General features: G+C 45.0%; 3 protein-coding genes across 3 annotated transcripts in view; 1 reads left to right on the top strand and 2 right to left on the bottom strand.

Moving 5' to 3' along the window:
* Positions 1-9,729, bottom strand: part of LOC135810351 (zinc finger CCCH domain-containing protein 11A-like) — a 126,406-nt gene extending 116,677 nt beyond the window's left edge. The window contains exon 1 of the mRNA XM_065323842.1: positions 9,562-9,729. Within this exon, the coding sequence (XP_065179914.1) occupies positions 9,562-9,573 (12 nt within the window). The 5' untranslated portion in view covers positions 9,574-9,729. The remainder of the gene's footprint in view (positions 1-9,561) is intronic.
* On the bottom strand, positions 145-4,533 carry LOC135810353 (sialidase-like). Its single transcript, XM_065323845.1, has 6 exons — positions 4,471-4,533; positions 3,745-4,103; positions 2,349-2,693; positions 1,440-1,776; positions 890-1,001; positions 145-416 (listed from the first exon to the last, which is right to left on the bottom strand). The coding sequence occupies exons 2-6, from the start codon at positions 3,931-3,933 to the stop codon at positions 263-265; spliced, it is 1,137 nt and encodes a 378-aa protein (XP_065179917.1). The 5' UTR covers positions 3,934-4,103; positions 4,471-4,533; the 3' UTR covers positions 145-262.
* A 6,649-nt stretch (positions 9,730-16,378) lies between the features above and the next one.
* On the top strand, positions 16,379-23,384 carry LOC135810947 (uncharacterized). The gene is made up of 7 exons (XM_065324325.1): positions 16,379-16,574; positions 18,115-18,288; positions 19,352-19,511; positions 19,876-20,234; positions 21,486-21,786; positions 22,221-22,332; positions 22,805-23,384. Exons 2-7 carry the CDS (start codon positions 18,115-18,117, stop codon positions 22,956-22,958), a joined length of 1,260 nt encoding a protein of 419 aa, XP_065180397.1. The 5' UTR covers positions 16,379-16,574; the 3' UTR covers positions 22,959-23,384.
* The last annotated feature ends 265 nt before the right edge of the window (positions 23,385-23,649 follow it).

Raw genomic sequence — 23,649 nt, 5'->3', positions numbered from 1 at the left:
AGTAATATAATCAAGCATTAGCCGAAGATGCCCAAATACGTGTGCCAGCGGATAGCTGAAATAGGGCATGATGCAAAACAACTTGGGGCCGCCAGGTTAATTTTCCTGGACCGAGCCAGCCAGGAAAAAACCCTCGCGCCGACGGACGCAGTAGAGAGGGAAAAAACCGGGTGTATATCCCCAAAGGCGATTGGGCATGATGTAGGCATGGCAAATGAGGAGCACACTGTGCATTCTGACAATACACAAAATTTCTCTTAGTCTAAATCATCAGCTCCGCTTCCAGGAGTAGATCTTCGCTGTTGACTGTTTCGTCAAGATCTGGCTTATTCAAGTCGACGTAGGTTACGTCACCAACAAATTCCTTCATCGCTTTCTCAAATGCATCGTCATCCAGCAGGTTGATGTCATCGAGCCTAGAACAGTCAAAAGAATAAGAAGTTATCTACAGCCGGTAAGACAATACGAAGGGACATTCAGATACTGCTATGGGAATGTCTTGGATGTGATATACTCAAACTACCATGTTGTGACTGCAGTAGTAATAACTGAACCACTCATGTTTATAATTAAATCCCAAAAATGACGGAATATTAAAAGAAAAATTACGTCTAGCATGGGACTCAGGTAGACTGAAATGTTCACAACCATAGGAACCGAATCACCCTCAAGGAGCAAGGTGCAGATGCAGCTTCTAAAGCGGTCGGAGATGAGTAAGTCAGACCCACCATACAGTTGCCTATAAAATACGGAAAATTCAATCCGCTGAATCCATGCAAATTCAATTCGCGCCATGAATCCAAAAATGTGCAGTGTGAAAACTCGGACACATTAAGGAATGGCATGTAAGGCACAGTGTGATGAGAATTAGCCCGTAACAAGCACTTACCAATCAAATTCAGACTTGGCATCAGACTTCATAGTAGTAGTATCAGCAGTGGAAGGAACTTCACTTCCTTCACTTTGGGACACCTTCGTAGTGGCTGGGCTTTCCTTCTTAGCTGAATAGTGCAGATGAAGAAGCAAGCATTTATAATTATTTAATATATTTACAATGGATCAAGCCAGATTATAGCATCCCATTAGCCATAGAATGCTGGAACATACATATCATACACGCAAGATCACCTACTACCAACCCCTGCGTCAGGAATAGCGTTAACTATTTGCAAAGCCCTTAAATTGTATTGTAGCACACTGCAGCCGTGTTGAAGCAAATGGTCTTGCCACACGAGAAAGAAGCAGGACTCACTATCCGAATGTAACGAGAGGTGTAGCACATATCCCAAAGACCATACAGTAAATACCAAGCCAGGCCACACAAATAAACAACCAGAGAAAGGTATCACTTAAGAAAAGGCACAGGAAAGGACAACAGATCAAAATTAACGTCTTCACGCACATTTCTAATACCAGCATGCATTAGCAATACAACTTACCAGAAGAATGACTGCTGAGTCTTGTTATCTTAGCAGGTGTTACCGCTTGAGTGGAACTCTTGGTAGGTGCAGTACTCAGTACTGAACTACATACACTCTTGCTTGCTGAACTGACAACTACTGATGGGGATTCCTTGCTGGTTGAATCGGCCGGTCTCCTTTGAATAGTGGAAGTCTGACTATCGGCCGGTCTCCTTTGACAGGTGCCTGCTGCAGATACAGTGCTGTCACTAGTGGTCTCATGGTGCTTGCGTTTCTCAGCACGGATTTCATCTAAAGACTTGATGTGAAGACCAGCAGCGGTCGACGTTGGTGGGGTCGCTGGAACATCACCAGGCTATGGAGCAGCCAGAAGAATGGCAACAGAGAGAGCGAGAGAGAGAGAGAGAGAGAGAGAGAGAGAGAGAGAGAGAGAAAGAGAGAGAGAGAGAGAGAAAGAGAAGGAGATAGTGAGAGAGCGAGAGAAAGAGAGAGAGAGAGAGATAGGGACAGAGAGAGAGAGAAAGAGAGAGAGAGAGAAAGAGAGAGAGAGATAGAGACAGAGACAGAGAGAAAGAGACAGCTAAAACAGCTGAGAGGCCTGGCATTGGCTGATGAATTCAAAAGACAGTGCAACACGTAAACCATAATCCGTAGGACATTATGACCACGCACCTTAAAGCAATGAATGCAGTTGTTGGTTTTATTTGACACATAACAGGCGCAAATAACGGATGGCACCTTTCCGGAACAGCTCGACAACAAAAAAATGAAGAAAGCAAGCCATGCACAAAATAAATAGTGGTGCACATGCAAGCTTTACTTTGAAGTTTGGTGCAAAGTTTGGTCTTGTAGTGTTGTGCACTGGAGTTGTCAGTAGCATTGGTGGTACTGCAACAGTTACTAATTATACATGTAAGCAAGTAGTACCTTTTGGGTTGCTTTTAAAGGCAGTGGCTTGGTGCTGGCGTGCACCTTAGCCCAGGGTTCTCTTCTCTGTTCTTGTTCTGTGTCCTGCTGACGCTGCTGCTGGAGCTGCTGTTGCTTGGAAAAGCGTTTGGCTCTTAGCTCCTTGACGGACACCCCACTGGACTGAAGAGGGCACGATGGTAGTGTCTGGCTTTGAGCAGATGATGATGTCTGCCTTTGAGCAGATGATGATGTCTGCCTCTGAGCAAATGAAGATGGCATTGACAGAGGCTTCTTGGTGAAACAATTTGTATGACCAATTTTATTCAGCGACTGAACTTTGAATGTATCCTCCTTAACTTCCACCTGCAATGAAAAGCAACATAAACAGGACAGGCACAGAGCCACGTACCACCGGCAAGAAGAAAAAGAACACCTGACGTCATTTTAAGGTTCAATAAGCACCCAAATCAGCCACACACAGAGAGGAGATGCACACACGTTTACACAGTAACTCAAGAACGCAAAATAAATATTGCAAAGTAACCGCCAGTGAGGTTGAAGATCTGCAACTAAAAGATTAATGGTGAAACGACCGGGATCCTCAAAGGACACCGCCAAAGTCGTCAACAAAAAGAATGACATATGAATCTGTTAACTTTCAGCACCAAGACATACATATCCTTGCATGTGTCCGTCAGAAAGAAAGGATTAGCAAGTTGTGCTCTAGATTTATGTCTGCAAAAATGAAATATTTCCTTTTCATAAATGAATGCAATGCCACTATAAGAAGCAAGCATATTGGTGCATGCATGCGCTGACAGTTACAGACAGCCAGACAGACACAGACAGACACACATCACACACAGTTACACTCTGTCACACACACATACACGCACACATACACACACACATACACACATACACATACACACACACACACACCTTTGACCTTTGACGCCCATCGCCGGGGGGATGATAGCGATGCTACGGCAGAAGCCATAGCAACTTGTGCTGGGATTGCACCATTCAACAGCTTGCAAGGCGGAAGAATTGCCCGTCACTATTCAGCCTGGCCTACACCATACAGCTATTTGAAGGGATTTTTTCTGGCCAGTGAATCCATATTATTGGTCTTCTTCATTTTTTTCCCGCACACACATCACACCACATCCTCCGGCATGCACTGGCTGTTGGTAACCACCCAGGAGAATGAAAGAAAAATCAGGAAGAGTCTAAGAAAGAGAAGAAAGACGTGTGTGACCATATTCGTCAGGAATCGAACCCGCAACCTATTGATTGGAAATCGCTGCACATACCACTGCACCATATGGGACACACACACACATACACATACACATACACGCACACACAACTCATTCATTGATATACCAATGAATGTTCACTCTTATAGTACCTCAGGCCTGCGTCGTTTGGCTAACGGCTTCGTTTGGTCTTTTTGCTGAACAGATGCTGCCCTTTTCGTTGGTAACAAACGAATTGGACCATGCCTTGCAGGTCCAGATCTATGCTGTTGATTTGGATGATCGCGAGCATGAACACAATGGTATCGGCTTTTGGCTCGAGTTGCTCTTCTCATATCCATTCTGGAGTCAGCGGCAGTTGAGTCGGTGGCAATCCCTTGTGTTGGGGCGTGTCGCAGTCTTTCTTGAGAATTGCCAATAGTCCGGATGGTAGGGCTGCGCTGTGCACTGCTGTCACCAGGTATGGTTATCAGCAACTTGAAATCAGGTGGAAGCACCTGCGCTGGTCCAGCTGCAGAGTAGATAGGACAGTAAGGGTTAGCATCAATGATAGATTGTCTTGATGCATGGCAAGCAGTATAGATACGCCGCATCCAGCAACATTGCGTTCTCCATGAGCAAGAGTACGCAAGTAACCGGTAAAACGCAACTCCCGCAGCCCTTTCCGTACCAAGGACGTATAACATGTTTGTTTGATTTTCCTAATATTTCAGGTGAAATGGGCCTTCTTGCTTCATACAACTAACAGCAGTGTAGCAGCCATTTTGCCGTGCAGATTTCTATATACATAAATAAGTACCTCGTACACACGCTCGTACACACGCTATTATTGTGCACGAGGGCTAAGTACAGTCTTACAGCAAACCGAAAATGCTTACCTTTGACTGGATTTCCTTGGGGTGCAGTCGTAGTGGGTTGTACTTGGCCAGTTTGCAGAGGTGCAGCAGGACTTTTCGCTCGGCCCAAAAAATGACCAAAATTCATCAGATTCGGCTGAAAAATCCGCTGATTGTTTCATTATCGGCTGCAAAATTGGAATATACTGGGCTCAGGTAGGGTTGGAACGATTGTGGATTTTCACCTTTCTATTACCGTTTAGCTTAAAGGTGGCGCTACACCTTTCTGGCTCCTTTCAGAGGGTCAAAATCGAATTTTGACCCCATTTTCGCTTCCAGATCCTCCGGGTAGGTCCCAACCGCACATCCTGAAGTGAATTGCTTCAGTAGTTTTTAAGATATGGACTTTCAAAGGCCGCTATTGCCAAAAATAGTAATTGTAAATTCAAAAAATTCAAATTTTAACGCAGTAGAATTTACATTACACATGTTTTGCATGTAACTTTGATTTCGCTGGCATTTTAGCGATGAAACTTCGCGGAAAGGCTGAAAATCTCCCTGATTTTACCTTGCTGCGCCCCACGCAGAGCATCGGCATCAGCAGTGCCAGTGCGCATGTCACCATACACAGTGCGCATGTCGTACTTCAAATTATTGGTAAATATTTTTATACCAGCAATCTCCAATCTCAGCAATCTCCAAACTGTAGCTCTTTATCAGTTTAGCTGCTTTGTTGGCTTTCATCTGTTTTGTGGAACCTTCCTTGATCACTATGGGCAAGAGGCAATACGTAGGCCGTCCTGGTCGTCCAAAGAAGCGCAAATTCCATGGAAATCAATCGCTAATTAATTTAATTGTCGAGTGAAATCACGAAAATTGTCGTGGCAGAGGACTCTTCTGTGTTGCCAGAAGATAGGGATGATGCCGAAGTCCAACAGTTTAATTCTGGTGAGAATGAGACATCTAGTGACAGTGACAGCGACAGCTCTGGAGATGAGCGTGATGATTACCTTACGACCGGGAGCCGAATTATTTATTTAGAATGTTTACAAAATTTACCTGCTGATAGTGCCTGTTGCTCAGCGTGCCATGGCACCCTTACACTATGTGAAGTACGTCGTGAAGGATTGGCTTCAACTCTATCGCTGGCCTGTGACAGCTGCGAGGCTGAAAGCCGTGAAGCTATGTCCAAGAAGAGTGGGCACTGCTGGGATGTGAACAGAAAGCTGGCTACTGCAATGACATGGATAGGACGTGGGCATCCCTTGTGAAATTCTGCACTGTCATGAATACGCCTGCTCCCATGAATGTCTCTGCATACCAGAAGCACACCAAGGTACTAGCAAAGGCCGGTAGATTTGTTGCCACCAGCAGCATGAGTGTGCAGCTGCGAATGCCAAGGAGTTGGCGTCTTCCCCGGATATTGCCGTCACTTACGACGGAACGTGGATGCGAAGCGGCTTTACCTCCCTACATGGAGCGTTTTTTGCCATCTCGTGGGATACTGGCAAAGTCATCGACTATGAAGTCCTCTCCCGGCACTGCCAGCAGTGCACAATATTCCAGAGGAAGCTGAGCAAACATGAGATCAGCAAGGAGCAGTATACTGCCAACGTACGTGGACATAGCAATGACCTGAAAGGCATGGCACGCGCGATATGGGCATTGGTTATGCATTGTGTGTTCAACAGATGACAAGCCGCAGCATCAGTTCTGCCCCCTGGACCAGCCTGTGTACTTGCGGCTGACTGAGAGGCAACTTCTCGAGAAATGCTTGCGTGGCGCTACTCAGAATCGGAACGAGTGCATCAATGGCCTCATTTGGCAGATTTGTCCAAAGACTGGCTTTTGCTTGTGAAGGACTGTCCAGACAGCTGTTGCCATAGCCACTGCTTGCTTCAACGAGAAGAACAAGGCCTTGGAGGAGATTCTTGAAGCGATGGGCCTGACAGCTGGTCACTACACGCGGACAGCGCTTGAGAAGTTGGACCGTGAGCAAGCCAAGAATGCAGCCAGGAAATCCTCAGATGAAGTGAAAAGTGCAAGGCAGAGGCAAAGGAGAGTGAGGTAGGGTGTGGAGGAGCAAACTGTTGATGACAAAGGTCTCACCTATGAGACTGGGGCCTTATAAAAAATAGCTGGCGTGGTGGACACAGATTGTAAATACAGGCATTATACTGCAATTTTTCCCCTTTTTTGGCTATTCCTAGAACTCTTAACCAGGCTACTGAGATAATCGTGGCCTGCAGACCCAGCAAAGTATACATTTTTGAAATCTGTGAAGCATTAGCTAGACATCGAACCGAAGTTTCAGAGTGCTGCTCTTCATATGATTATGATAGCAGAGGTCAAACCTTTTTGTTATTTTTTGCGCTTATCGCTCTTTTTTTTCAATCTCCTGCACTTGCTGGCTTGTTTTGCTGATGTCCCCTTTCTTTGGTTCAATGTCTTGCCATGTGTGTGTGCGTGAGACACTGCAGTGGCACTCATTTTATGCATAGGACGCATGGTCTTCTATATTGTGGTTACAGGCGAACCTTTCGGCGGATTTTGCGAACAGATCCGTCACATGTATGCCAACAGTAGATAGATGGAATCTTTGGCTTTATGTTTGCTGTTTCTGCAACGGGTATATCCAAGAAGTAAATGCTGAAATTTTTATAAGAATCTGTTTACCCATTGCTCAGATATGTGTGCTTGCGTGGGACGGTGCCGGAAAGGTGTAGCGCCACCGATTAATGATGGATTAAGGGGGCAGCCTACCCATAAATTTCATATGGCATTCAATTGACCGTAACTTTTGTTTCTCAATGGATTTGAGTGAAATTTTGACCACACACTACTGCCACTATGGTGGCCCTCAGGCCATGATTTACAAGTTCTTGCGCCTCACTGACAGGCTTTCCAGGCCGGAAAAACTCAAATTTCCGCCATAGTGCCACGGTGTGCGAGCCACCCAGGAGCCAAACAAATGCATTTACAATTTTTTCACATTTTCGTGCCCATTCTGTCCGTGCGCGAGTCCCAAACCTAAAACAAGTCCAGAAGCAGCCATGGGGGGTGGGATAGGGCCCCTCAACGTGGCCCTGGAATCTGTCACAACGGAACGAGTGGGCGTTCTCTCACAGACTCCCACAGAGCTAAGTTAATTAATATTTTTAGGTTTAGCACGTGCTACGAGGTCGTACCTTTCATACAACATCCAGTGCTGGGACGTCCACAGCAAGCTCTTTCCCGTTTTCTGTCATCTCAGTATGACAGCTTGCCAAGCGAAATTGTAAGGGCTCCACTCAGCTTGAAGCGGCTCCATACGTTCAAAAAAGATGTCCATAAGTACCTCACGCACCAACACTGGCTGATGGCTACCGACTTCTACGGATGAACTCTTGATTATGGCACGGGTCGTGTTCCTTGGTTTGGCTATGCTGGTGATATTGGGCTTCATTTACCTTTTATTAGTTAACTTTTTATTATTAATTTTTTATTTACTAGTAGCTTGTTTTGCTTGTTATAATTTCTTGGTTTTCCACCCGGTTTAGTTATAATTTAAATTATTATTTGGTGCAGTTTAGCGCAATGACTGTGGTTTATGATTTTTCTTTTTCTTAATTTCGTATTTAGCGCTTTGGGGCGTCATTATTTTCTTCTCATTATTTCGCACCAAGTTATTATTTTTGTGGTATTCTCTAGCTTCTGTTTGTTTTGCAGTTGTTCTTGTGCAACCCCCACCCATTTTTCGATGCCTAGTTGCAACGCTGATGCCGAGACCTCTGGTCGGTTGAGTTGCTCCCAGCACATCAGCACGTCGTCCCTACATCCCCTATGTTTTGTCCTTTTCCTCGTTTCTTTTTGTTCTCCACCTGTTTTCCAGTGGCGCTGCACACCAAATCCTGGATACCCTCAGAAACCGGCAAAGACTACCACTCACGTTCCACTACTGCCTAGTACTGAATCCTACCTGACTTCTTGACACGACTCAAACTTGCCAAAGTCACTAAATCAACGTCAACTACAATAATCAAGCCACATATCTGCAACGTCACGAGGGTGCTGGCAAAAGTCCTGCTGCACGGCGCCTGCTGCATGGTGGCAGACTACCAAAAAATTCGCGAATTTTTCGGTAGTCTGCCACAGTCTGCCACCTTAATCGATTATAGTCGTTAGCAATAAGAGTCAGAATTTTGTACAAAAAAACTCTTGTTTCCACAAGCTATGTCTTCACAATACGAACAAATTTCCAGGGGTGAAAGGGGAGATCCAAAACATGGCAGTTTTGAAGGGAATTGACCTTCAGGATATGGACTATGCCCCTGGCAACTGCGTAGTGCGTACTCACAGCGGCACGTTATTCAAAATCACGCAAACGTGGCTTTTCAAAGTCCCTAACGAAAAAACCTATAACGTAACGATTTGTTGATTGGAGTTATCGACCGCGTAATGAGTAATGGATATAATTGTTTCAGCCGGAATTGCTATACTTGTTTCAGCTCTAGTTGAAAATACAATGTAGGCTATATGAAGTGTTGGCATATTGGCTTCAAAATGGGTGAGATATTGGAAGATTTGGTAGATTCTCGGCGATTCTCTATGGAACTCTCCAAAATCGGCGAAAGGCTTTGCGATTTCGACCTCTCAATTAACATATCAGTTTTGTGTCCTGTTACAGCACTTTCTGACTGCTTATTTAAAACTTGTTACAGTCGTGGATCGTTGCGTCGTACATGTAAACCGTTCCCATGTAACTTCTTCTATTTTAATTAGATGTACTCTAAGTATTGGCTCAGTATCCGAGACATTTAATAATATTAATACTAATAATAATCAAAAGGTTCAGTTGGGGAAGTGAACTGCCTGATAAGGGAAAAAATCGCCAGACCCACCAAGACTCGAACCCGCGAACTTGCTTGTCGTGAGCAATGCTCTAACCACTAAGCTATGGAACCGGGCTGGACCTAGTAGGCTCTGACAAGTTTTTCACTCCAAAGGCAGCTAACACCACGTGCCACACATACTGATGGCACTTGGGTCTTTCTCCCTCCCCAGGGGACCAACCACGGTTAGTTTCTGGACCCTACCAGAAAAAAGGCAAGAGAGTGTGCAGGCAAAGCAACCACACAGGCTGACTTTACTTACATGTATTCCCATGTGGCGACGTGCACAATTCGGAACAATACAGCTTCCTTTGGCCCAATCTTGACAGACGTCTTCCTTGCCAAGCGCAGGGGCACTGTGTCGGAATGAACAAGCGGGACCCTTCTTGCAGCTCGAGTAGTAGAAGAAGCAGCAATCATTACCAACTTGAGCCATCTGTTGTTCTGTTGTTCAAACATTATTTTGTTGAAAAGAAACACAACAGATTCAACGCCAATTAACTATAAAAAAAGGTTGAACTGGCGATGTAGGTTTTGTAGCCTCATGACTCCGGTTTGGGGCAAGTTATTCCTTTCAAAATTTAGATCATGATCCTCTGTCCAGTCGTGTTATTTGTTGGTAATATTTCCAATTTCAGGGCTCACCACTACCATACAAAATTCAAAAAGCGTCGACCACAGTTTTGAAAAATGGCGATGGCCCCGAAACCAGAGCTTGTGCAGTCATACCGGCTACGCACCCGAGTTAATGCTGATCGATGTACGCGATGTACAGTCGAGTCCTAAATTACAGTTATTTTTACGACTCCCCGGTAAAGTCTGCACAGCAAAGCGCCAGAGCCGAAGCAAATCTTGTTGTTCAATGCCGGTAAAACACGCGGAGAAGACGTCCTTTCTCGAAGACAACTTTGGTCATTTTTCTCAATCCGCTGGTGAATGTCAACCTAGATAATATTATGTCCTTGAGGTATTGGTGAACTGGGTTCCTGGCATCTACACGGTAGAACTCAGCGTTTCCTGATCACGGCTCGACACACTCTTTTCTGTTTGGCCTCGCAGCTTTTTTTCACCCTGCGAGTGTGCAGTTTCCTGGCCACAAATGAATTCCTTAGTCATGACCATGATGACAAGTGACTGGTATGATCCCTGATGGACCTGAGTCATCAGCTTGAGTCAACACGAAGGTAAACTGTTCACTTGGAACGCTTGCTGCTTCCTCAGTCCATTCTTGTTGCACTAGCAGATATGCGTACGAGAGGGCCCAAAAAGACACTATTAGATACTGGGACATGGGATAGGTGGTCTCCGGTCCGGGATGGACAGTGAGACTCTGATACAGAGGGGCAAAGAGAGAAAGAGAGTGAGAGAGAAAGAGAGAGAGAGATAGATAGAGAGAGAGACAGACACACACACAGACACACACAGAGAGAGAGAGAGAGAGAGAGAGAGAGAGAGAGAGAGAGAGAGAGAGAGAGAGAGAGAGAGAGAGAGAGAGAGAGAGAGAGAGAGAGAGAGAGAGAGAGAGAGACAGAGAGAGACAGAGAGAGAGAGAGAGAGAGAGAGAGAGAGAGAGAGAGAGAGAGAGAGAGAGAGAGAGAGAGAGAGAGAGAGAGAGAGAGAGAGAGAGGGAGAGAGAGAGCGGGAGAGAGAGAGAGAAAGAGAGAGAGAGAGAGAGAGAGAGAGAAAGATTTAGAGGGAGAGAGAGAGAGAGAGAGAGAGAGAGAGAGAGAGAGAGAGAGAGAGAGAGAGAGAGAGAGAGAGAGAGAGAGAGAGAGAGAGAGGGAGAGAGAGAGCGAGAGAGAGAAAGAGAGAGCGAGAGAGAGACAGAGAGAGAGAGACAGAAAGACAGAGACAGAGAAGGAAAGACAGAAAGAAAGGAAGAAAGAGGGGTGAGAGAGAGAGAGAGTGAGAGAGAGAGTGAGAGCTAGATCGAGAGACAGAGAGAGAGAGAAATTGAATAAGTCAGAGAAAGGCAGAGCGGGAAGTAGAGAGAGATAAAGAGAAAGAGAGGGAGAGAGAAAGAGAGAGAGAGAGAGAGAGAGAGAGAGAGAGGCTCAGTGAGAGAGAAACTCAGATAGGGAATAATACAACAGTGAGAGAGGAAGTGTATAAATATAATGCCAGAACAAGCGAAAAGGGACATTATCCCGAACTTTGGGCATTTTTTGAGTTATCAACAGATTCTAGTAGCCAGAAGATGTACAAATCACATGGAAAAAACCAATTAGAAATCCATCCACGGATAGCAAAGTTATGGGCACTTCGTTGACGGTGAAACGTTTACGGTAGCTCATGGTGAGTAGTCACGCCAACCCAAGGACTCAGGGAAAAGCGAAGGGAGCAAGGCAGCTGCGCTGAAAGCAAGCTCCCTTGTCTTTTACGCTCGGGCATGCTGCGCGTGCAGCGGAGGTCACGCGGTCCATCGATCGATATTTGATCGCCAATGCGTGGTACGTGGGTCGATTAAGACAGTGTTTTCTTCTACAGGAGCTGTGGGATGCTGGCTCTGCTATCCACAGAGTGAATTAGCTCCAAAGAAATCACGTATCACCGAAAAACGCACAGTTGCAAGTCATCCGAACGTGACAGCCGGAAATCAGCTGATTTACTTCAAGTGCGATTTTCTCAAAATCAAGTGCCGCGGGATAACGTCCCTTTTCGCTTGCGCTGGCTAAATTATTAAATAAAATTAAAAATTAAAATAAAATAGAAGAGTGAAAGGATGAGGGGAACAGAGAGAAACACAGAGCGGAAGACAGAGAGGGAGAAAGAGGACAATGGGGAAAGATAAAGATATAGGACAAACACCTTGAAAGAAGGAAGATAGACAAACAGATACTTACAGTAAAATTCACAATTCCCGTCCGACTTCAGACCGAGAATCGTATAATCCCAACTCTTCTGCAACGACGATACTTAGCGAGGCGCTAGAAGGATCTACACAGAGAGAACCTGATTCTGATATCTGTTGGGAGACGGCGACTCAGTCAGGCACGCAAATAATCAATCTCTGGTGGGAAGCAAGGTGTTTGAAGGAAGATGCTAGAAAACCAACCGGTGACAGAAACTTATCGTGCAGAACTGGCTGGAGACTGAAGCAAACCTAGGGTTTTTATACATGTACCTACGCTACGTGACGTCGCATTGCGGCTGGTGATTGCCTGCTGATTCGTCAGCGTGTGGTATAGGGCACTCCGCGATGACACTAGACTTGGGCTTCAATGTGAAGGACCCCACGATAGGCGGTCTGCCTTTGGGTCATCCTAGTTGTTACGTGTAGAAGAGGTCACCGGCGTATCACTTTAAAATCGAAGGACATGTAATTGTTAGGTCTACACTCAGATGGACAGCCAACGATAATATAATAAGTAAAAAGGACGAAGGAACTACAAGTGCCTCATTTGACTGGATGTGTGTGTTTGCGTGGGTACTTGCGACCTCAAACCTACCTCAAACGTTATTTTTATTATTAATAACAGGGTACCTCACTTCAGACTCTCCAACTACGATTTTTTCGCTGCATGAATTCTCTCTTTGTTTCTCTCCTTATTATTCAGTTCGCCGTGGTTAGCTACCACCCGAACAACTCCCATTGCACAACACCACTCGCCACAGAGATAGACAAGTCGAGGTAGCTGAATGTGTGCGAGGAATTCTCCTGGGTGTGTTCCACTGTGAAGCGTATGTCTGGGTGTCTGCTGCTCAAGACACACAACAACACACTTCACCATTGCTGCTGGTAACCACACTTCTCGTGCTTTCCCTTCACGCCGCACTAATACATATTCACACTTACAGACACAGCTCTTCACTGGTCTCCTTCGCTCCTTCCCTTTCTACCAACACACTTCACCATTGCTGCTACCCTCCACACATACAAACATTTCCAGCACTACCGCACCACACAGCATATATACTCGGTTCAGTTTTTGTTGGCTTTTAAGTTGAATGGTTTTTCACCGTGAAGATGGGCCATGCCCGAAAATTTGGTGCATTCCATTAAATATATCTAGTATTATTTATTTATTTTGGAAGTGAAGTGAACTTATGCAGCGAAGAGACCGTAGTTGGAGAGTCTGAAGTGAGGTACCCTGTAATGTGTGAGTGGCTGCAATGGAGTCTGCGAGTGCTTAGAATTTTTATTATTATTGTTGTTACTATTATTTTTAACCCCTTGACTTGAGCGCGGATGACTTGTACTAGTACGTCATAAGACCCACCCAGTAGTGCCTCACGGATGTGCTTATATTATTATTATTACTGTATTATTATTATGGGGGTGGCTTTATTGGTTTTGTGTTTTTATTATGTAGCATCCCGGGTCATTTAAGACCATGGGGATTACTGCTGTTGCATGTGAAGAAAATGTAATAAGGAAGACTGAGAAAAACGAAAGAAAAAAGAGAGAAATACTGTGAACAGCAAATCTACAATGATGCATGTACAATCTATTGTACAACTAATCTGCGAGAATGAGACTTAACACAGGCAGGTACAGTAATAGCAAGAGAGCTAAATCAGAAAACAAAATCCGTTGAAAAGCAACCGTCATCAAATCTGAAATCGAGCCCTTCAGCGACACAATAGCACTGAAGGCAGCACTATAATTCTTCTCATTCAACATCAGTGAAGCACCGTCAAAACCGGTGAATGGGGGCTGATGGTATTATTGTTGTTTTTGTTATTGGCAAGTGATTAATATTACGAGCATAATATTATTATTTTCTGCAAATAGGTGCTTCAACTAATAGCAGCAACCATAACCATGGGCATTCGCAAACCAATGTAACTTATTAGAGTGTAATTATTATTTCATCTGAGTTATTGACCTGATGATGTCAACTGTGCCAAGGAGCGCCTCCTTTTGCAAGATCGATACACTGGCAATCTCGTAGCATGTGCACGGATTGCTAATGTGTGTGTGTATTCAAACTAATGGCTCGCACAATCAGTCTTCAGGTCTCTTACTCTTAGCCAAGTGGTGAAGTCTATGCCTAGTGCACGAGAGGTTCCACTGCTAGGAACTCATAATGGGGAAATGATAGAAAAGAAAATAATAATAGGACAAAGAGAATAAGTTTCAAGGCACCTGAATAAACGGAGTCCCACATACAGCAGTCAGCAGCTCAGCAAATTGCAGTGCGGTGCAAAGTACTGCTTTACGTGGACTGGAGCGGACAATGACGACAGCATAGAACTGTCATCCAGATGTGAGCACTGAGCAGCTCCTACCGATTAGTAATCATGGTAATGCACTACGTGGACTGGAGCGGACAATGACGACAGCATAGCACTGTCATCCAGATGACTGTGAGCAGCTCCTCGCGATTAGTGCTGACCAAACACTCTCTGCAGAGCGCATTGGTTTCGCAAGCAAAGCCGTACAGCCTACACTACAGCCTACACTACAGCCTACACTACAGCCTACACTACAGACTTGCACTGCCCACCATGGTCACAGGACAAGGCCAGGCCACCGGTGACAGCGGCGGATCCAGAGTTCAGCTGAGTGGAGGGCGCGGGTAATATTCATGACAGAGAACCCATGCGGTACATGTATTTTGTACACATTACGACATAGCGGCTATTTTACGTCTCAGGCTTACCGTAATTCCGTGCGTATAAACCCACGGGCATATCCGGATATAAGCCCACCTCCGTTTATAAGCCCATGGGCTTATAAACAGACACAAATGCAACTCGCGTGTCAACAAGATTTTTTCACAATGTGGACTCTTCCTACCAAGGTACAGCAGGTCAGTGCAGTTTACCAGTAGAGTATGGTAGACCCACTATGAGCATGGACTTGTACTTTTTCGTTAACCTTCAAAATTCGAATATTGGCCCATGGGCTAAAAAACGAACTTGTTTTACTGGATATTTTATCCCCAAACTGGCTTATATGCGCGGAACTACGGTAGCGGTTATGTCTATTTTAGCACATGCACTCACTCCCACTTTTGCAACCACTTCATTGCGTTGAGGACTCTGGCTGTAGTGGAACATCGCCGTACTACACAACTGATATACGACCCCCCTATCGGTATGCTAGCCGCGTTAGCGATTCGTACGAGACGCTAGGTGGTCGGATTTCAGTTGCCAGTACTGTAGCTTGTATTGGTGCATGGCTTAGCTACATGTCGAAGTTTACGCATATGCTCTGGCATACCCGTGTGAGTAATGAAAATTTGTTTCGGTAAATCTTTTGGAACACCTGTCATCTGTGCCTGGGCCAAGTCCCAGCCTCGTAGAACCTTACTGAAGTGCTGCTATAACGCCTTCAAACACCCCCTACTTCGAGCAAAAATGAGACGAAATGCTGACTGCTGATTGTTCAAGCTGGCATTTTGGAGCACGTGCGACGCCCCCATCTACATGTAATCGACGCTTTTCCACACAACTATAACCCCTGATTACCTATAGGGCTTCCTCAAGCCGCGCAAGCCAAAAAATCACGTTGGCTTTCCACATCAATTAATCATTAGAGTGCACCGGCTCTGTAAATTATCAGAGTGCTCAATAATGATTCAAATAGAGCTATCTTATACACGGCACAGAGCACCACGCATTACAACGAATGATCCACAAGTACTTGTACAAGTACAAGTAATCCGCGCTCAAGGGGATATAATAATAATAACAATAATAAAATTAACAAAGGTAAGTTTTAGGTCGAAAGTACCCACGCAAATACACACATCCAGTCAACTGAGGCACTTGTAGTTCCTTGGTCCTTTTTATTGATTTTTAAATTAACCTTGGCTGTACATCTGAGTGCAGACCTAATGCTTACATGTTCCTCTTTTTTTTTAGTATTATACGCCTACGACCTCTTCTACACGTAACTAGGATGACCCAAAGGCAGACCACCTATCGTGGGGTCCTTCACATTGAAGCCCCAGTCTAGTGTCATAGCGGAGCGCCCTTACAGTTATACCACACGCCAACGACTGTACTGCCAACCACCAGCCGCAATGTGACGTCACGTAGCGTAGGTACATGTATATAAACCCTAGCTTTGCTACAGTCTCCAACTAGTTCTCCAGGATCAGTGTCTGTCACCGGTTGTTTTTCTAGCGTCGTCCCTCAAACACCTTGCTTCCCATCAGAGATTGATTATTTGCTTGCCTGAGTAATTTGCGTCTTCCAAAAGATATCAGAATCAGGTTCTCTCTGTGTAGATCCCTCTAGCGCCTTGCTAAGTATCGTCCTTGCAGAAGAGTTGGGATTATTCGATTCTCGGTGTGAAGTCGGCCGCGAATTGTGAAATTTACTGTAAGTATCTGTGTGTCTGTCTTCCTTCTTTCAAGCTGTTTGTCCTATATCTCTATCTGTACCCCTTGTCCTCTTTCTCTCTCTCTCTGCCTTCCGCTCTGTCTTTCTCTCGGTTCCCCTTAGCCTTTCACTCTTTATTATACACTCCCTCTCTCACTATTATTCTCCCTATGAGTTTCTCTCTCTCTAATCCTCTCTCTCTCTCTTTCTCCCCCCCCCCCTTTCTCTCGCTCTGTCTTTCTCTCTCTCTGCTACTCTCTCTCTCTCTCTCTATCTCTCGCTCTCTCACGCTCTCTCTCTCCCTCATTCTCTCTCTCCTCTTTTTCGATACTCTCTCTCCCCCTTCCTTCCGATTCTCTCTCTCTCTCTATTTCCCTCTCCGCCTTTCTTTCTGACTCTTTCTCTTTCTTTCTCTCTCTAGCTCTTTCTAACTCTCTCTCTCTCTTGTTATCTCTTTCTTTTTTCCCTCTCTCTCTCTCTCTCCCCCTTTGTATCTCCCTCTCTCTGTCTCGCTCTCGGTCTCCCTGTCACTCTCTGTGTCTCTGCTTATGTCGCTATGTCTCTGTCTCTCTGTCTCTCTGTCTCTCTCTCTCACTTTTACTCTCTTTCTCTCTCTTTGCCCCTCTGTATCAGAGCTCTCATTGTCCATCACGGACCGGAGACCACCTATCCCTTGTCCCAATATCTAGTACTGTCTGCTTGGGTCCTCTCGTACGCATATCTGCTAGTGCAACAAGAAAGGACTGAGAAAGCAGCTAGCGTTCCAAGTGAACAGTTTACCTTCGTGTTGACTCAAGCTAATGACTTAGGTCCATCAGAGATCATACCAGTCACTTGTCATCATGGTCATGACTAAGGAATTCAGTTGTGGCCAGGAAACTGCACACTCGCAGGGTGAAAGCTGCGAGGCCAAACAGAAAAGAGTGTGTCGAGCCGTGATCAGGAAACGCTGAGTTCTACCGACAACATTGGTTAGCTAGGCGCGGTGAATTCTTGTTGATGCCAGGAACCCAGTTCACCAGTACCTCAAGGACATATCTTGGTCGACATGCACCAGCGGGTTGAGAAAAATGACCAAGGTGGCTTGCAGAAAGGACGTCTTCTCCGCGTGTCTTTGCCGGCATCAAACAATAAGATTTGCGTTGGCTCTAGCCTTTCGCTGTGCAGACCTGACCAGGGAGTCGTACAATACCAGTAATTTAGGACTCAGCTGTACATCGTGTACATCGATCAGCATGAACTAGGGTGCGTAGCCGCTATGACTGCACAAACTCCTGTTTCGGGGGCTTCGCCATATTTTCAAAATGGAGGTCGATACTTATTGAATTTTGCATGGTCGTGGTGAGCCATAAAATTGGAAATAATATAACGAACAAATAACATGACTGGATACAGGTACCGCTGAAAGGAATATCTTTGCCCAAACCGGAGTCATGAGGCTACAAAACTTATATCGACCGTTCCATCTTGCGCCCCTTTTTTATAATGTTGGCGTTGAATTTGTTGTGTTTCTTTTCAACAAATAATGTTTGAACAACAGATGGCTCAAGTCGGTAATGATTGCTACTTCTTCTACTACTCGAGCTGCAAGAAGGGACCCGCTTGTCCATTCCGGCACAGTGCCCCTGCACTTGGCAAGGAAGACGTCTGTCAAGATTGGGCCAAAGGAAGCTGTATTGTTCCGAATTGTGCACGTCGCCACATGGGAATACATGTAAGTAAAGCAAGCGTGTGTGGTTGCTTTGCCTGCACACTCTCTTGCCTTTTTTTCTGGTAGGGTCCAGAAACTGACCGTGGTTGGTCCCCTGGGCCATGGAGAGGGAGAAAGATCCAAGTGCGATCAGTATGTGTGGCACGTGGTGTGAGCTGCCTTTGGAGTGAAAAACTTGCCAGGGCTTTCTAGGTTCTGCCCGGTCCCATAGCTCAGTGGTTAGAGCATGGCTAATGACAAACAAGGTCCCGGGTTGGAGTCCTGGTGGGTCTCGCGATTTGTTTCTCTTTTCAGGCAGTTAACTTCCCCAACTGATCCTTTGAATTATTATTATTATTATTATTATTTGAAACTCGGGTGTTGAGCGATAAATAAAAATAGAAAGGAAAAGGACATTATGGATACGAGTTAAGAGTAACTCTTCATCACTGTAACTGGATACTATAATACAGTCAGAAAGTGCAATATCTAGGCACAAAACTGACAAGAGTACTGAGACATTCGACGTCCTGACACCTAGCTTCAACACATTTCAGTAGCGCTAACCGACAGCCTTCCAACTTGGAAGGTTCAAGGTTATGAAAAGACCAAAGAGGGGAAGGCAAGCGCAACGAAAACGAGCAAAAGCCACAGTCCCAACGGAACAAAGAATGTCAATTGTTACTGGACGATGACGAGACCAGTACGATATTTGACAAAGAGGTCTAACTACAATTCGAAGCAGCAAAGCAGCACACCACCCAACTTGGGTGGGTCATAAATATCGAAGATACGTAAAGAAACGGGAAGCTTTGCGAAAACGAATTGTACAAGTCGAAAGCCAAACTCCTACAGTTCTCCTCCTGTATGGCATTGTGATGGACTAGTTGACTACAAAACAAGTTGTTTCACACGACGTTCAATATTCAAACAATCAGCTGATTTTTCAGCCGAATGTGATGTATTTTCGAGCTGAGAGAAAAGCTGACCAGGCTGTAAAAACGCGCTAATTTGAGGAAAGCCTAGTGCACGGTGATGCATGCTGAGTTTCTTTGTTTTCGATGTGGTCTTGGTGACTGTGTTGCAGAAAGACCGTGGCAGCATGCCATGCTACTGGGAGTCTCAGCGAGTGGGGTGTACCAAGCCGTTCTGCCCATTCAAGCATTTGAAGCCCCGTCCTGATGCGCCTCTGCAAACTGGCCAAGTTCAACCCACTACGACCGCACCCCAAGGAAATCCAGTCGAAGGTAAGAATTTGCTGTTTGCTGTAAGACTGTACCTAGCCCTTTTACCAATGATAGCGTGTGTATGAGGTGCTTTTTTTGAGTCTATAGAAATCTGCACCTCAAAATGGCTGCAACACTGCTTTAAGTTGTATGAAGCAAGAAGGCCCATTTCACCTGAAAAATTAGGATAATCAAACAAACATGTTACACGTCCTTGGTACGGAAAGGGCTGCGGGAGTTGCGTATTACCGGTTACTTGCGTACTCTTGCTCGTGGTGAGCGCAATGTTGCTGGATGTGGCGTATCCACACTGCTTGCCAAGCATCAAGACAATCCATCAAAGGCATAATTGATGCTAACCCTTACTGTCCTATCTACTCTTCAGGTGGACCAGCGCAGGTGCTTTCACCTGATTTCAAGTTGCTGATAACCATACCTGATGATAGCAGTGCACAGCGCAGCCCCACCATCCGGACTATTGGCAAATCTCAAAAAAGACTGCGACACGCCCGAACACAAGGGGTTGCCACCGACTCAACTGCCGCTGACTCCAGAATGGATATGAGAAGAGCAACTCGAGCAATGAGCCGATACCATTGGGTTCATGCTCGCGATCAGCTAAATCAACAGCATAGATCTGAAACTGCAAGGCGTGGTCCAGGTCCTTTGTTACCCAAGAAAAGGACAGCATCTGTTCAGCAAGAAGTCCAAACAAAGCCGTTAGCCAAACGACGCAGGCCTGAGGTACTGTATCCATGTACATCCATTGGTATATCAATCAATGAGTTGTGTGTGCGTTCGTGTGTGTGCGTGTGTGTGTGTGTGTGTATATGTGTGTGTGTGTGATTGTGTGTGTATGTGTGTGTGTGCGTGTGTTTGTATGTGTGTGTGTATGTGTGTGTGACAGAGTGTAACTGTGTGTCATGTGTGTCTGTCTGTGTCTGTCTGGCTGTCTGTAACTGTCAGCGCATGCATGCACCAATATGCTTGCTTCTTAAAAGTTTTAGTGGCATTGCTTTCATTTACGAAAAGGAAATTTTTCATTTTTGCAGACGTGAATCTAGAGCACAACTTTCTAATCCTTTCTTTCTGAAGGACACATGCAAGGATATGTATGTCCTGGTGCTGTCCTGGTGCTGACAGTTGACAGATTCATATGCCATTCTATTTGTTGACGACTTTGGCGGTGTCCTTTGAGGATCCCCACCGTTTCACCCGTTATCCTTTAGTTGCAGAACTTCAACCTCACTGGCGGTTACTTTGCAATATTTTATTTTGCGTTCTTGAGTTCCTGGGTAAACGTGTGTGCATCTCTTTATCTCGATGTGTGGCTGATTTGGGGGCTTATTGGACCTCAAAATGATGTCAAGTTGTTTTTCTTCTCGCCGGTGGTTTGTAGCTCTGTAAGTATTGCAGTACCACCAATGCTACTGACAACTGCAGTGCACAACATTAGAAGACCAAAATTTGCACCGAATTTGAACGTGAAGCTTAAATGTGCACCACTATTTGTGCATGGCTTGCTTTCTTCATTTTTTTGTTGTCGAGCTGTTCCGCAAAGGTGCCATCCGCTCTTTGCGCCAGTTATGTGTATAAATAACTTACAACTTTATTAATAATCTACGTGGAGATAAAGGTTTAATAATAGCTATGGAAAGTATGAATGCCGCAGACATCACCAGGCAACATGACAATTTGTTCAAGGTGGAGCGGAGCGTGAAAATCGATTTTGGAAACACACAAAACCAAATCTTGAACAAAATGTCATGTTGCCTGGTGATGTCTGCGGCATTCATACTTTTCATAGCTATTACAACTTTATTCACTGCTTTAAAGTACTTCGTAATAATTATGTCCTGCAGCTGGTTTACATGTTGCACGGTCTTAAATAATCAGCCGATGCAAGGCCTCTCAGATGTTTTAAGTTTCTCTTTTTCTCTCTCTCTATCTCTTTCTCTCTCTCTTTCTGTCTCCATTCTTCTGACTGCTCCATAGCCTGTTGCTGTTCCAGTGTCTCCACAACCGTCCACCGCTGCTGGTCTTCGCATCAAGTCTTTAGATGAAATCCTTGCTGAGAAACGCAAGCATCACGCGACCATTAGTGACAGCACTGTATCTGCAGAAGACACCTGTCAAAGAAGACCGGCCGATTCAACCAGCAAGGAATCACCATCAGTAGTTTCCAGTTCAGCAAGCAAGAATGTATGCAGTCCAGTACTGAGTACTGCACCTACCAAGAGTTCCACTCCAGCGACACCACCTGCTAAGATAACAAGACTCAGCAGTCATTCTTCCGGTAAGTTGCATTGCTGATGCTGGTATTATAAATGTTTTTGAAGACATTACTTTCGATCTGTTGTCCTTTCCTGTGCCTTTTCTTAAGCGATACCTTTCTCTTGTTGTTTATTTGTCTGGCCTGGCTGGGCATTTACTGTATGGTCTTTGGGATATCTGCTAAACCTCTCGTTACATGTGGATAGTGAGTTCTGCTTCCTTGTCGTGTGGAAAGACCATTTGCTTCAACACCGCTGCAGTGTGCTACAATACAGTTTAAGGGCTTTGCAAATAGTTAGCATTATTCCTGACGTAGGGGTTGGTAGTAGGTGATCTTGCGTGTATGATATGTATGTTCCAGCATTCTATGGCTAATGGGATGCTATAATCTGGATTGATCCGTTGTAAATATATTAATTAATAATAAATGCTTGCTTCTTCATCTGTACTATTCAGCTAAGAAGGAAAGCCCAGCCACTACGAAGGTGTCCCAAAGTGAAGGAAGTGAAGTTACTTCCACTGCTGATACTACTACTATGAAGTCCGATGCCAAGTCTGAATTTGATTGGTAAGTGCTTGTTACGGGCTAGTTCTCATCACACTGTGCCTTACATGTCGTGCGTTAATGTGTGCGAGTTTTCACACTGCACATTTTTTGATTCATGGCGCGAATCGAATTTGCATGGATGCAGTGGATTGAATTTTCCGTATTTTATAGGCAACTGTATGGAAGTTCTGAACTACTCATCTCCGACCGCTTTAGAAGCTGCATCTGCACTTTGATCCTCCAGGGTGATTGAGTTCCTATGGGTGTGAAAATTTCAGTCTACCCGAGTCCCATGCTAGACGTAATTTTTCTTTCAATATTCCGTCATTTTTGGGATTTAATTATAAACATGAGTGATGCAGTTATTACTACTGCAGTTACAACATTGTGGTTTGAGTATATCACATCCAAGACATTCCCTAGCAGTATATGAATGTCCCTTCGTATTGTCTTACCGGCTGTAGATAACTTCTTATTCTTTTGACTGTTCTAGGCTCGATGACATCGACCTGCTTGATGACGATGCATTTGAGAAAGCGATGAGAGAATTTGTTGGTGACGTAACCTACGTCGACTTGAATAAGCCAGACCTTGACGAAACAGTCAACAGCGAAGATCTACTCCTGGAAGCGGAGCTGATGATTTAGACTAAGAGAACTGTTGTGTATTTCCACATTACGCAGTGTGCTCACCATTTGCCATGCCTACTTCATGCCTAATCGCCATTGGGGATATACACCCGGTTTTTTCCCTCTCTACTGCGTCCGTCGGCGCGAGGGTTTTTTCCCGGCTGGCTCGGTCCAGGAAAATTAACCTGACGGCCCCAAGTGGTTTTGCGTCATGCCCTATTTCAGCTATCTGCTGGCTCACTTATTTGGGCATCTTCGCCTAATGCTTGATTATTATTACTAATAATGCTTTGAGCGCTGCTTGATATATCAGCATATAATGCTAATTTGAATGCTCGCTTTTCACTTTCTCGCTGGCTGTGTTGTGCAGAATCATGTGCCAACCTTTACTACATGTACATTGCATTGTCATTTCATTCAGTACAATGCAAACATATATTATTATGGTCATATTTTCGACAATGCTGCTCAAACTTGATATGAATCAACTCAACTACTCTGAAGCCACATTCTGCCAGTCTGCAATAGGTTCTGGCACAGCCCTGAAGTTGATGTTGCTTTGAAGGATGCTAAGGAAAGGTGCTTTCCAGGCTCCTAGACAGCAGAATAGTTGTACCAAATTGGAAAGAGTATAACTCAGACAAAGAACTGAGGGTAGAGAAAAATCAGTAATGCTAGATCAATATGAGAGAGTCATGCTTACCAATAT

Source organism: Sycon ciliatum, chromosome 2 (assembly GCF_964019385.1).
Source record: "Sycon ciliatum chromosome 2, ocSycCili1.1, whole genome shotgun sequence".
NCBI classification, from domain to species: domain Eukaryota; kingdom Metazoa; phylum Porifera; class Calcarea; order Leucosolenida; family Sycettidae; genus Sycon; species Sycon ciliatum.
The sequence above is the reverse complement of the archived record's forward strand: the minus strand, read 5'-3'. Positions and strand labels throughout refer to the sequence as shown.

Bases quoted from the DNA above. Each gene is read 5' to 3' on its own strand.
- LOC135810947 (XM_065324325.1), top strand. From the start codon at position 18,115: ATGGCTCAAGTCGGTAATGATTGCTACTTCTTCTACTACTCGAGCTGC. The intron at 18,289-19,351 runs GTAAGTAAAGCA...ACTGTGTTGCAG, and splicing joins GTCGCCACATGGGAATACAT to AAAGACCGTGGCAGCATGCC. The intron at 20,235-21,485 runs GTACTGTATCCA...ACTGCTCCATAG, and splicing joins CCAAACGACGCAGGCCTGAG to CCTGTTGCTGTTCCAGTGTC.
- LOC135810353 (XM_065323845.1), bottom strand. From the start codon at position 3,933: ATGGATATGAGAAGAGCAACTCGAGCCAAAAGCCGATACCATTGTGTT. The intron at 2,694-3,744 runs GTACTATAAGAG...TTTTCATTGCAG, and splicing joins CCAAACGACGCAGGCCTGAG to GTGGAAGTTAAGGAGGATAC. The intron at 1,002-1,439 runs GTAAGTTGTATT...TGCACTATTCAG, and splicing joins ACTCAGCAGTCATTCTTCTG to CTAAGAAGGAAAGCCCAGCC.